Consider the following 14,359-nt stretch of genomic DNA (forward strand, 5'->3'; position numbering starts at 1 on the left):
TTAGCAATTCTGTATAAACATTATTAAAGACGTCTGATATTATATCTAGTATCATCAATGTCTCGTTGATATAAAATAAATACATATTAATGTGACATATCAACGCAGCATTTATTAGATATTAGTTATGATGCCGTTGCAACGTTTTCAGTAAATTGCAGGAGGAATTGAATATATATATATATATATATGTAAGAGCGTATGATTACATTCGCGTATTGAAATACTTAACATCCGGTAATTCGCTTGAACGTTGGAAGGATATAAAGTGATAATCAAGTCCGCGAGCTCGTCTAACTTCCTCCGAACAAGCGCGTTAATTAATGCGTTCGAGACGGCGATCAACAGGATGGCGCGAATCTAATTTGCATCTAACCGTGCACACTATGGTGAAGGCACGTGTACGTATAAATATTGCTTGACGCGTTTCATGGAGGATTACATAACGTATTGGTACCGTATATTCGAACTTGTTGCATTCGAATCTCTGTTAAAATTATGAAAATTATATATTATACATGGCGTTATACCCTTCAGTGCCATACTATATTTTGTCACGCACGCAACACAATGCAAAAATAAACACATAACAAATTTTTGTTTTCAATTTAAACCATTAAAGAATATAAGAAGCAAATGTATTTTTATTAATAAAAAAATTAGTATAATATAAAAAGAAAATTCGAAAAAAACTGAGAATGGCATCGAAGGGTCAATTAGCTCTTTAAACACTTATTTTTTTAAATTAATTGAAAAAGTCATGATCTGTCTTTCTGTGATTTAAACTTTTTCTCGAATCCGGTTTCTGCTTGTACACATGCTTTTACGTGAACTACATTTACTATGTTAAAGATTTGACAGATTTCCTTGCGTTTGACGTCATTGGTAAACATATAATTAATTATCAGCGGCCGTCACGCCGGTTTTAATTGCGCGGATTCGTATGTCATGAGAGTGATTGGTTTCGCAGGTAGGTCTCCTTGAATTTTGTTGTTGACTGTAGAAATGGCAAGAAAACAAATAAATTTACGATCGAATGTATAAAGAACGCGTGCAAAAGATACTCGACTCTCGTGGTTTTTATCTTTTCTATTCTATATTGGAACGCGGGGCTAATCGCCGACTGTATCTCGCGCTGCTTGCCTTCACATTTATCGCACTGTAACGTGTTGCCCCGGTGCTACGCGAAAATGATATATCGAGTGGTAACCTTGAGATACGGGCTTCCTGTTAGCCCTTAATCACGTCGACGCAAATATCTGAACTGCTAATCGTTCCCGATAATCTCCAGAGTTAGAAATTGCCTGGAAATATCGCCAATTATTCTGAAAATTGAAATAGAATTAATGATATCTGTTAAAATTTTTTGAAAGATACACCTATAATTACTTTCTTTTATCAAAAACAATTTTCTCGAGAACTATCTCTTCTTTTTTTAAGATGTTTAATACCGTTTGAAGTTATCGTTTATCATGTACTGCAAAAAGATTTAGTTTATATTTTTTGTAATTTTTCTATTTTATAGATATCTCTACAAGTCAAATTAAGATATCTCTACAAGTCAAATTAAAATTTCTAACTTGCTATATTTCTCTTACGTTTTAATCGTTCGATCGCATAAATTAATATCGAAACATATAATTTTTGACATGCACGATTATCAAATGCAGGACTATTATATTTTATGTTCATTCCAGATTAATGGTTGATAAATCGTTCTTAACATAGAATTCACGAATATATTACCGGTTTCTTTACTCTCGCTAGATAATCCTATTAATGTTTTTTTGACGTATGTTAATTCACTTTAACGATAAGTAAGCAAGAATGAGATTATCCTATCTTCCTTTCTATCTCACATTATCATAGAAACAGCATTCAATCCAATTACTTTGCTGTTACAGAAGATCTTTTAATCTTTATTTGTCAACAACAACCGTCAAGGAGAGATCAAAATGTATGAAAAAAAAACTGATTAAATTAAATAAGAGCTAATTAAAGATAAACGAAGCAAATCGCAACAAATTAATAGCGTATTTGCTTTTAAATTTTATTTCGTACAGCGAGATTTTATTAAAATGTAATTTTAGTTTAACTATAAAAAATAAAAAAAATATTTTGTAAATGTATGCTGAAATAATAATATCTATTACATTTATTTGCAATATTGGAAATAACATTAATAATTTTTTATAATTTAATTATCTTTTAATAATAATTAACGGAAATTATATTTTTCCGCTTGTAACTTTAAAAATTCCAGCACACGCTAGAATTACATTGATTTCGTAATCGTTATTTGACATTGGGTCATCGAATTGTGAACGGCTTCCTCGATAATTAATTATTCGCTCTTCGCAAATAGTGCGTCATTGAGCGATCACACTATTTATCGATACATCATTATGCAACAGTCGTCTATTTCAATTGCTTTCGCCGTTCTAAAGAGGTCTGTCTTGCGACGTGCTCGGCTCGAAGAGGTCGCGTACGCGTTGTTGAGGGGACAATTCGAGTCTTCCTTTTCTTTTCCCGTGAATGGCGTCGCGGGATTGGCACGGGAATGGCGCAAGCACGCTTCGCGATCATCCATGACGAACGGCATTAGTCACGAGCCAATTTCATTCCTGCTCCCTTTCGCCTCCTCATCCAATCGCGAAAGAAGCGCTCGGCTCTTTTTCACCGCTGCCGTTCGTTCGTTGACAGCGAGATCTCTTGGCAGCTGAAACTGGCGTGTGTTCCCTTCCTTTACGTAATTATTGACTGATTTAGAGTGAGTGCCAATTAACGCACTCGGGTGTTGGACAAATTTCATGAATGGCTCGTTTCCTAACTATTTAGTCGTGATATATGATTTATTTACCGTTTATTATTAGATCAAAATGTATAATAGAAATGTAATCTCAGTCGCAGATGAAGTTTCATACTTTTGCCTTAATTAATTTTCTTCGTAATTTAAAAATATGCAACTTAATTTTTAGAAAATGTAATCTAAAGAATTATTAGCGAAGATGTCGATAAAATATAACAAAAAAAAAAAAATAACAAAGTTATAAAAATTAATATGTTTGTAGTACTATAAATTTGAAAAATTTATAAGGAATGAGGGATCATCAATTTGGCTTCTGAGATATTCATTTGAAATTTTACTTTATATTTTATAAAGATTTATGTCAGTATTATTCACTTGTGAAATTTTTCGACTTTGGTAAGATATTTATAAACGTTATATTAAAAATTCACTGTCAACGTGTACCTATATATATTTTAGGATCTTATTCATAGTTCATGTTTTCGCTCGTATATAGATATTTGATGTGATTTTATTTTTATAATACATTAAACATTTTTCGAGACAACCATTCATGCGTCCTTGGAGTTTGTTATTGCGGCGTACAAGTGCGTTGTGTTTATACAAGGTCGCCGTCCTTCCCACTTGAACGCCGAGTCTCGAGCTGGTAGGTAGGTAGTGTCGCGGTCGAGACTCCGCATGTCGTCGCGTTTCTTATCGAAAGGCGATCGCGACAAGTACCGAGAGAAAGTACAATCATTTCCTGCGAACATTTTGCGGTTACAATTCGGTACAATTGGTTGGCTTTCGCGATGAAAGATTCGCGATATCGTCTATCTTTCACCTAGCTATTCCTTGTAATTTATGCATTCGAAATAGAGATCAACAGAGAATAGGAATTCGAAATCGTTGCCTTGCGATATTTATGAGTAATGATCGTTTTTTTAATGCTACTTACACTGAGAGAAGTGTTTGATATTACTAATTATTATTGTGTGATAAATAATTATGAATGGTAGCTCCTTTTTTATAATTATTGCTACAATAATATTAGTAATAATAATTATATTTATAGTTCTAGTAAAGAAATATATAGAAATATATAGCATCGAAAATGACTAAAAATTATAATTAAATTATGATAATTACAACAATTTTTTTCCGTCAGTATATTTCTTGCATCGTCCTCTACTTTTCATTGAAAATAATTTACTTATTATTTTGATTAGTGCAGAATAATATGTCGGATCAAATCGTCATTTGATCCAAGAAAAATCAATACGTGATACTTCAATCGCGTATTGATAATTATTTTGTTGAATTTTTTCGAATATCTAAAGAGGAGATAATATTATATGTTAATATCGCGTTAGATATTTGAAATATTTAACAAAAGTAATCTTCCTTGAATTAAATGGCAATTTCCAGTTAGTTCAGCTGACTAACTGGAATTAAACGAAAGAGTTAAATTACCGTTACAGTTACTGTTGTTTTCGCGCCTGAATCTTGTTTATGCTCGCACGGTTGAGACTAAAGCCGGTAGCCGTTGTGTACGTATTATTACCTTATTCGAAACGCGATCGTGACAAATGAGAAAACGCGATTGTTCCCTACGAACAGTTAATGATTATCGAGCAACACGACGACAGCAAGTTCCGATGAATGATTCATAGATGGTCATCGAAGCGGCCAGTTATCGAAGCATTGTTTCGTGCGATTTTTTAAATTGCCTGGTACACGTGAAATCGAAAGCAGACAAAAGCAATCTCGAATAAACAGAAATAACAATTTGCTTGAAACGTTCGTGCTCGTTGAAGCGAGCTGTTCATTCGTGTTCGTTCGTATTCGCTCGCACGATTTGGATCCGGCTTGACACGCGCGCACGAGGGAGATCGCGTGCGTGCGCGCGTGTGCGCCGACTCGCATTAATGCAGCGATATCGGGGCCGTGGGAATGAGCGAGTAGCGCGAGCGAGCGTTCCGCTGGCACGAGCGGGTCACCGCGCGACGAGGAGGGGAGGTACGCGGCGCCGCACCATTCACTCCGCGGAGGACAGTAAAGGCCGACGACTATCGACCGTGCTTATGCGGGAGGAAGTGGTGGCTGATTCCGCGCGACACGTGTTTTTTTCCCTCGCTTTGAGAAATGTCAACTGAGAAAGTAGCGACGATTGTTCGTCATCAAACCACACGGTTTTGCCAACATGCAACCGGATTATTACTTTCGCCGCTGGTAGAGAGTGCTTTGCCCTCTTAGAATATCTCTTGTCACTCGGTGTATTATGTTATCTATATACATGACATATTTAATCTGCAAATTGTATTTTGTCTCAAATATTTTAATTGATAAAATAGAAATATGAAAAACTGATCATCAGTTTTGTGTTGAATGAAATGTTAATTATTTGTACAAAGAAACTTATTTTTGTTTAAAATTGAATCTGACGATGTTATAATAAATAAAAGAACATTGTACTTTTGTAAATAATAGTGAATGTTTTACGGTTACGTTTTCAAGAAAAGTAAAGTCATCTGTCTATTCCGGTTACTTTTTTCGACTATCCTTTTCTAATAGGATTGCGAGAAAGTAACACGATAAAAGAAAGTATGAAACAGGTCGTTTTTATATCTATACGGAATTGAATATTCTTTAAGTCACGCTCATTAATAACAACTGCTTCTTATCGTATTATTCTGATATTTTATTTTTTAATTAAAATAACTTAATTAAAACAACTTAATGAGATTATTTTCGTATATTTTAATCTTTGCATTGTACGAAGTATATTCTTTTCAGATATACATAGTTTGCTAATTTTTAACAATTTCATTTGTTCACTGTAGACTGACTTTTAATTAATAAAATAAAATTTTATAAATATTGATTATAATCTTATATACATAAATAAGCGAATTGACGTTTGAGATAGTATCGTAATATGAATTCTTCCGTTGTACAAATTCATGAATATCTCGAGTGTTTTTGGATGTCTTGTATGAATGCAAGTCGAGGTATTTCCGTCGTGTGAATATTATTCGGCAAGGCCGATTTCGTACGAGGAAAAATTCTTGCGCGGACATTTTAATCACTGTAATTACGAAAAAGGGTTATCGAACGTTTGCGACATACTCGTTTCGACCAATTTACACGGTCCGGATAGCCGTGAGACGACCGTAAATGAGGTGAGAGAACGTGGTATGGATGGAAGAGCAGAGGGAGGGAGTAACAGTAACAGGATAATGAATTAATTTATTTAATCGATGCGATGTTGCGACACCGCCGGTGAAAATAACTCACGTAATTGATACATTCCGGGCGGGCCTTACGGAGTTATTTTACAATGTCGCCACGTCGTTCCTGACCTCCTTTAAGTAGAAGTGTACGCTAAAGAAAGCTTCTGCCCCTCCAATCCGGGTGCAAACCTACATCAAATGCAGGGTTGTCCGAAGGGTTGCTTGCCTTCAGGCTGATACCTATCTACCCTAACATCAAGGAAAGATCACAAATAATTTTTTTTCACTATAAGCCACTTTGTATAAGCTAATTTGTCGCTGAATCATTTAATTAATTCGTCAGCTATATAAAATAAATAGTAAAAAATGATTTTAAAAGTTTATTAATTTTATAATTTTTAGTGGTGCGTTTTTATTGATTTTTAAATTAAAAAAGATAGCATAGCATGAGTTTCGATATTTATTATTTAATTAACGAGTGTATTAATTAGAGAATTTATGTTTTATGAAAATATAGAATATTAGTTAATGTATATGAATATATAAAAAATCGTGCCTATATATTATTCATCGCTTTTCTTGTATTTGAATAAATAATATAGCAACAAGAGAGAGCTATTATTTCTTGTAAATAATATGCTTATTTATTTTTTATTGATAAATTATTATGGTGCCAGGTGGTATCAGGATATTTCACGATCGAATGTCTCTATTAAGTAAATTAAATTCGATCAGATCTATCGTATAATTTGCAAATTATTCACCCCTCCGATTATTCTATTATACTCCAATGTATGGTTACTGATCATTGTGGTATCTTTTATTATTTTCCGAAGGGTCGAGGTTCTACCCCCGTGTCCACTGTAGAAAATCATGTGAACTTGAACACACCCTACCTACCCCCCCTCCCCCACAGTGGACATGTGTCTGTCACATATGGATAACACGTGTGCATAATGTCGATCATATCTATGCAGCATTTTCGGTCAAATGAACTATTGTCTACGTATTTCTATTCTTTTTCTATTCTTTTCCGAATTTATTATTAAAAAAAGTTCAATATTGTGTATCTCTATAACTCACTTGTTTTAAAAAACACAACTGATTAGAACTATTTTATTGATGTAAAAATAAAACATTAATGTAGCAATGATAACTCTGTTTAATAGTGAATAGTTTATAAAATCTAGAAAAAATAAATTTGCAATTTCTGTCATAGAAATTCTTCGTAATCACACTTGAAAATTACAATCTCTTCGAATACATAACTCCGTGTACTCACCTTGAGGAAGGTTTCCCGCCTAAAATCTCCCTCCCACTTGGCTTCTGTGGATGAAATAGTTTTGTCCAATGTTCCTTCGAACTTATCTTAAGTGCCTGGTCAAATCTTATACGTTAGCCTTTGGAATTCTTGAGACATTTTCAGATTGTTAAATTTAATGAGCTCTAAATAAATTTCTTTGAAAGAAAAATGTTTCTGAAAATAATATTTAATAAATTTAATATTCGGATTCTTGTTATTTTGTATTTTGATTTGTTACACGATGAAACGATTTTTAAGAATGCCAGTTGAATTTAAAAGTGCTTTTCGAGTATCTCTTTTACGATAAATGTGTTTTTCTTTGCGATTAAGAAGTATATTTTAATTAAAAGAATAATAAAGAAGATTTAAGATTTTTACGATATTCTTAAAATTATTTACTTAAGACTATTTATTTAAGACTAAGATGAAAGGGAAGATTAATTGACACAAGGTATATATGCTTATGAGTAACATTTATTTTAAACAAACATATTGGAAGACAAATAGGAAAATCAGCGATACTTGCTGACATTAAAGCCGATATCACAATCTTGAAATAAACACTCTATAAATGTGTATACATAAAATAGGTACAAATATCACAAACGCGACAAGTGTTGCCGCAATGTAAAAAGAAAAAAAAATAGAACGCGTCTCTTTCTCTTTGACATACCAATTTTTATCTACAAGGAATGTTCCTTTCGATCAGTCAAATGTCAATGAGCTATAGCTACATAATATAATCTAACGATCACAGTTTCGAAATGTCTATCTATCGTTGTCGCCTCACGACTCGATTGACAGTTTGAGTCCTCGACCTCGAGGACGCTTCCGTAGAAAGAAGGTCAGCGAATCTCGAATAATCAGCTCGGGTGATTCGCCTATGAGGTAGATGCTGTCGTTCTCGATGACACCTCACGCCACTTGCACCTCGGGAAGCTGGTACTGCGAGAAGGCGCGCTCCTTGTAGCACAGGTCTCTGTCGGCCATGCTGAGCGTTGTCCAGTAGAAGTCGCCGGCGTGGGTGTGAGCGAAATGCACCGGTACGTAGCACTGACCAGGCACAACCGGCACGACGGTCATCTGTCCGTCAAGGCAAACGGTGATGGCTGCTCCCTCCTCGGCATCCCGTAACTCTTGCAAGAGCCTGTGTTCCAGTGCCTCGTTGGCGTTGTTCTGGTTCTCGATCTCTTCGCTGAAGATCTCCACCTGAGGCATGGCCTCTTGACGTTTGTTGTTCTTGACATAGCTGCTGGTGCGCTTCTTCAGCATGCGCAGCAACGGCTTCAGCGGCTTCAGCATGCGTCTGCTTTTGCGGCTGCTTACGGCCTTGTCTTCCGACATCTTCAGGTTGTAGAGATTATCGTTGAGCTCGTTCTCGAACACGTCGTTGAGCTCGAAGTCGAAGAGCGCTTGTTCGCTCGTGATAGTGGCCATCTTTCTTCTCTCTCCTTCTCTCTTTCTCTTGATCCCTCTCTATCTCTCTTCTCTTTCGAACCACGGTACACTGAACCGGTTTCTTCCGAACTGTCGGAACTCGGAACACGTGGCACGAACTGTCGTTCGATAGGAACTTGGCGGGAGAACTTGAAAGCGAAGGATGTGCTTTCGAGCAAGTCGCTTTGAAGCGAGAGGCTAGTGAGCGAATGGTACCTTAGTACGAGCAACCCCGTCCTTATATAGCCCCGTCGAGGTTGCACAGGGTGACAGAGTGGGGAAGGCAGGTGCACTCTGGCTGTGGGAACTCGGAGAATTCGGAGCTTCCCACGTCGGGGTCCACGCCGACCATCTGCCGGTCTTCTCCCTCCTCCGCCTTCACCGCCCGATCGCCCACCACCTATCTCGAGTCCTTGTAGCACCCTGCTCGCAGGGGCCCCTTCGTGATACACATACACGTGCGCGCACACCCCCGTGATCACCCCCATTCGACCTTCTACACGGTGAATCCTTGCTTTCTTGTTCCGCGTGACTCCGATTTCTTAGGTTTTCTAGAGGGATCCCTTTTTCTAGGATAGAGTCCGGATTTATAAAGGGGGTGGTGTTGCTCCTTCGAGACTGGTTCGAACCTGTCGCGACACGTTCGTACGCGTCACGCGAGCTTGCGTGAGGTGAGACTGATTTTGTCGTCGGCTTTACACTGAATATAGAATATTCAACTTGTTGCGCCTTGCTGTTAACATAGAAAGTGGTGTGGTTTGAGGATGATAAGTTGACTGATTGTATACAACATCGGCGATAATAGAGATAATGATACGAGCGGAGAAAGCTCAATGTTTAATTACGAATTAGTCGATTGTTAGGTTCACGAAAACATTATTATATCAACTCGTGTAAAATAGAATCATCAGATTGTATATTCAATTTCGCCACGCGAAGTAGCGTGACTCGGTGCATTGCAATATAGAAATTATACACTCTACGTGTATGATTCTTTACAGATGACGGGGGTGAAAGAAATTAGTTGTATAGAATTTTATAGAATTTTTTTTGTACATTATAATTTTAATCAAAATTTTACAAAGTTTTACTTATGTATAAATTTCGTTGGAAAAGAGTGCAAAGATTTTAACTGTTTATATTAACATCTTTTATCATGTCAAAATTTTTTTTAAAGTGTAATTAGAATTAAAATGTATTATATAGAAATATCTACATTTTATTATAGAAATCATTTTATTAAGTAGGTACTTTAAGTAAAGATTTTGAACAAATAATTTATTTTTAGATAAATGATTCCCTCAGTTCAGAAAGAGTAATTTCAGCTACGGTCGTTGTTGAAAATTTTTAAGTCAAAGGGTTTGCGTATAGCTAGCCGTAAGTTATAGTAATTAACGTGCGGTAATAACGTACTCCGGTTTCCTTCATTACCCCACTGTGCACGAGAGATTTAGAGCCGAGAAGCGTCTAGACGCCTCGTGATAGGTGCGGCAACCCCCGCTATTAAATACGCCTCCGACCGGATTTTTTGTTATCTCGAAACTCGGCCCCTTGTCTTCATGACACGATCACGGTACGTCCATTAGCTGTATCGTCATAAAAAAGTTTGAAAGTTTTGTGAGGTGTACTTTTTCTGTTTTACCTCGCACCCTATGAATTGCCGACTTTTTTTTACAGGGTGGGACTTTTTTTTACAACCTGTTTCATGATACGAGGATCAGGTGAATACGGATACTTTATGGATACGTTAGTACCAGATAGATAAATCTATAAATATATACAACTTAATGAATATATGTTGTCAGGATTTTTGTTCTCGATTCTTGCAAATAATTATATTGTACAGAGAGGGGAAGGAAGAGATCTACTTGCATTGATTTAAATGTAAAATCATCGACTTGACGATTTAAAAGAGGTTTTAGTGATGCACCTGAACAGCAGTGGAAACCTATCGAGGGTGAAAATCGAGTTGTGAAGGGTCCTGTTGAGCTGGGCAAGGCATGTTGTAGCCATACGCTGCAGGCAAACTTTGCTCCCTCGAAGGACAGGTACACTCGGGTATTATTTGTTTTCACTTGCATTTCGGAAATATAGTTTGAGGCAGGTGAAGCGAGCCTTGAAACTGCCGACTGCGATGAACCTTTTATGATTTGCAAGGGTTATTTTATTTGTTTTTATGTCAAGATATCACTTTTCTTTTTTGATTTTTAAATTTTAAACAGTCTTTTTCGAAGATTTTTAACTGTAAAATTGATATACAGCAACAAGTACTGCAAATATTGCGTATTTTATTATATTATTGTAACGTGACAATCGGTTTTTTATCAGTTGTTGGAAGTTTTTTTTACAAACTTAAAAATAACATGCAGACTGTAATTTATGTTTATCGGTATAAATTGAAATTTGATATAAACATAAAAATATTCATGCGTTATGCATATATTCAATAGTTATGCCTATATTCTACTTATTTATTACTTAGTTAATCTTTGTATATAATTTCCAATTCAGATTTGATCGTATCTTTGATTTTTATCTTTGTTTTGAAAGTTTATGGAATATTTAATTGAATATTATTGACGTAACAGTCGTGTCACCTTCGTTTTTTAACTCGCGAACTTGACGAACTTTAATTTTTGCCTTGTTCTACATTTAACCGAAAAATCATCGACCTTTCATACGAATGACGCATTTAAAAGCGTCGTGGATCGTTAAGCATATCGATCGATTGCTTAATGTTTCACCTATGTGCTAGCCAAGTCGATGGAGTGTATCGTATGCTGAATATTACACCAACATTAACTCGTAAAAGTGCTCAAGCCTCGCTTATTTCCGGTCGTGTACAATTAACATAGGAAATCAAATAGCATAAAACAATATATTCATAGATAATTGTCATATTCGCCGATCTATCGAATCTAACGGATTCAATCGCAACAGTGACTTCAACTCGAACGTCTCTAACTCGTAGGTAGCAGGCAACTCTCTAATGAAAATTGAGGAAACGGATAATTCCGCACGTTTCCTGTTAATCGTGAATTTAAACCGGTTTGCGAGTAGATCCGCGGACGTTCTGTTCTAACAGTCCTCAGGGATCACTCATTTCATTTCTCTCGTTCTCTTCGCAATCGTTGGAAAGAAATACTCGTTCTCGTCTCGCAGGATCTTCATCGCTGGATCGCGGATAGATCTTACAACCGGTTCTTAATACGACCGTCAAATTTTAATTAATTCGAGCCCATTCGCGCGGTGTCCTGATTTAAAGCCGCGCCCACGTGTTTTCGTGCGGACGCGCACGTCGTTTCGGAGGCGTCTTACGTGAAATTAATAATTCATGATCGTTTTTCTCATTCGCTATGTGGAGACACCATCGATTTGGAAACGTTTCGTTGGATTTTAGCAACGTGCATTCCTGTTCGTAAATTTATACTCGTACATTTTATATCGTCGATAATGACATATCGTTTAACGGAACGAAAAGTCACGAGCGCGTACAGCATGATAAATATCGAATATGCGTGTGCGTTCCTTGAGCAGCACGTATCGCTCTGATCCATTAATTAGCAGCATAAATTCCTCGGGCGTTAATAATATTTGATTTTGTAATTTCAAGATTTATTTACAGTTGGACTCTGTTTATCTGCACTCTATTTATATAATACACGAGCAAGTTCGTGCTCAGTTTTAAATATATGAACTCATAGCCGAGCTCTTATTATCCAAACTGACTATAGGTAGGAAAATAGGCGCACGATTTCAGTTTTCTGAATGTTAGCTTCTATTATCGGAATTAATAAATTTAAGTGATAGAGGGAAGAACTAGTGAGCCTCTATTATCCAAATCATTTAGTTCGAAACTGTCCCTTGATATATTCGGAGTTCTACTTGATATATTTGTGTCGGGATAAGTCAATGATAATTTCCATATTGGAAAATATGAAGATCCTAAATATCAGTTTTATTGAAGTTTATTTTACTATGTATTATAAAACTCATTAAAGTTTTGTGATGAATTATTTTTCAACTTTTTTCTTAAGCAAGGAAGCATCTTTTGTTCTTTTGAACAAAAAGATGGCTGTACATTTTAATTCAATATTATATTTATGAATTTAGTCAAAATCTTTTTATATTGAAATAATTGAAGATATAGACAAATCTTTTTTTTTACTTAATATTTTTTCTGAAAATATTACGTAGCACCCGAAGCTATTATCACGCTCGTAAATTATATCGCTTTGAATCTCGCAGAAACGACGCGTTATATTCGTATATTTATTTTGGGCCTCCAACGAGGGTATTAGATTATGCAAATCACGTGCGAGACGAGTGTCGCGGGTCCCATCAGATAAAACGTTATTCCGAAGGTGGAACGTGCGATCCCCTTCACGTTCGGCCGTAGCAAACATTAGAGGTGAGCGATATGACACAATCTTGATTAAAATGCTACCCCTGGCATTCTGCCACTCGATAGTATCGCTTATCGCGTCATTAACCGACGAGAAAAAGAATCCGCGAACGCCTGAATAATCAGGTTGAACGCGCGTTGCGGAATGCATCTAAAAGATGGCTCGAGGAATGCACACGTGAATTTCTTTTGTTTATTTATTACAGCATCTGCAGATAGGATCTTTTTTCGTTTTTACAAGGCACGTTATCGCAAATACAGTATATATTGGATATTATATAAATCGGCATTATTTTATCTAGAAACAAAGTATTCGCGAGAACAAATATAACATAAATTACTTTTATTTCTTGAACATTTATTTTTGTGGAGGAGAAAAAATTTGAAGCAATATACTATAGAAATAAATATAATTTTTTTATTGAATATTAAGTGAAGATAATATTGGTTGATGATTTCAAAGAAAATGCATAATGCAAAGATGATTATTCGCACAAAGAGAACGAAATAAAAAATTTGCGATGGCTGACAAAACTCCTGATCATATTATACACAATTTTCAGTGTAATTATTCAATTGAATTCTGAAGATTATACTTAACACAAGTTAGAATACAGAATTAAATCTCTGGACAATAAATTTGTGATTACTTAAGACGATTATTTATCAAAGAAAATCCATTTTTGTTTGCGTATAAAGATCGTGACCATGGAAATGCCCATCGAGCGTTTGAGAATGAGACTCTACACGGTATTCTCATTAGCATATAATTAATATATGAGCAATGACCGGCGCGGCATTCTTTGCGCTCGCGTATGAAGTCCGACTTGTACACGCATGTTCGACGATGCAGCGGGTAGACGCGAAAAGGGAGAGCCTTCATGAGGGCTTGAAGGGAAAAGGGAAGGCGAAGAAGCGAGCAGGCCAACTTAAAACAGTAGTAGTGACCCCCGGGGCTGAGCAGGCCCAAACAAGAAGTCCCTTCTGACGTCACCGGCAGGTGCAAGCAGAAGTGCATCCTCGTCTTGCCGCGCTCCTCTCGCTCTCGTTCCCTTTCTCCGCTTTCCGCCTTCCTCTGCTTCTTTTTCTGCTTCCTCCTCGCGCACTCGCGTGTAATCGTGCCGATTTCGAGATCGAGATAACTCGGCCTGTGCACGGCGCCCACCGTGAATCCGGTTGGTTTCTGTTGAAAA

General features: G+C 36.4%; 1 protein-coding gene and 1 long non-coding RNA gene across 2 annotated transcripts in view; one reads left to right on the plus strand and one right to left on the minus strand.

Annotated features, from left to right (window-relative positions):
• LOC108768303 (uncharacterized) overlaps positions 1-14,359 on the plus strand; it is a 51,836-nt gene that overhangs the window by 34,646 nt on the left and 2,831 nt on the right. The window lies entirely within an intron of this gene.
• LOC108768302 (uncharacterized) lies at positions 7,856-8,957 on the minus strand. The gene has a single exon (XM_018518685.1). It carries the CDS (start codon positions 8,759-8,761, stop codon positions 8,240-8,242), a length of 522 nt encoding a protein of 173 aa, XP_018374187.1. The 5' UTR covers positions 8,762-8,957; the 3' UTR covers positions 7,856-8,239.

This window comes from Trachymyrmex cornetzi, unplaced genomic scaffold, assembly GCF_001594075.2.
Source record: "Trachymyrmex cornetzi isolate Tcor2-1 unplaced genomic scaffold, Tcor1.1 scaffold78, whole genome shotgun sequence".
Taxonomy (NCBI): Eukaryota; Metazoa; Arthropoda; class Insecta; order Hymenoptera; family Formicidae; genus Trachymyrmex; species Trachymyrmex cornetzi.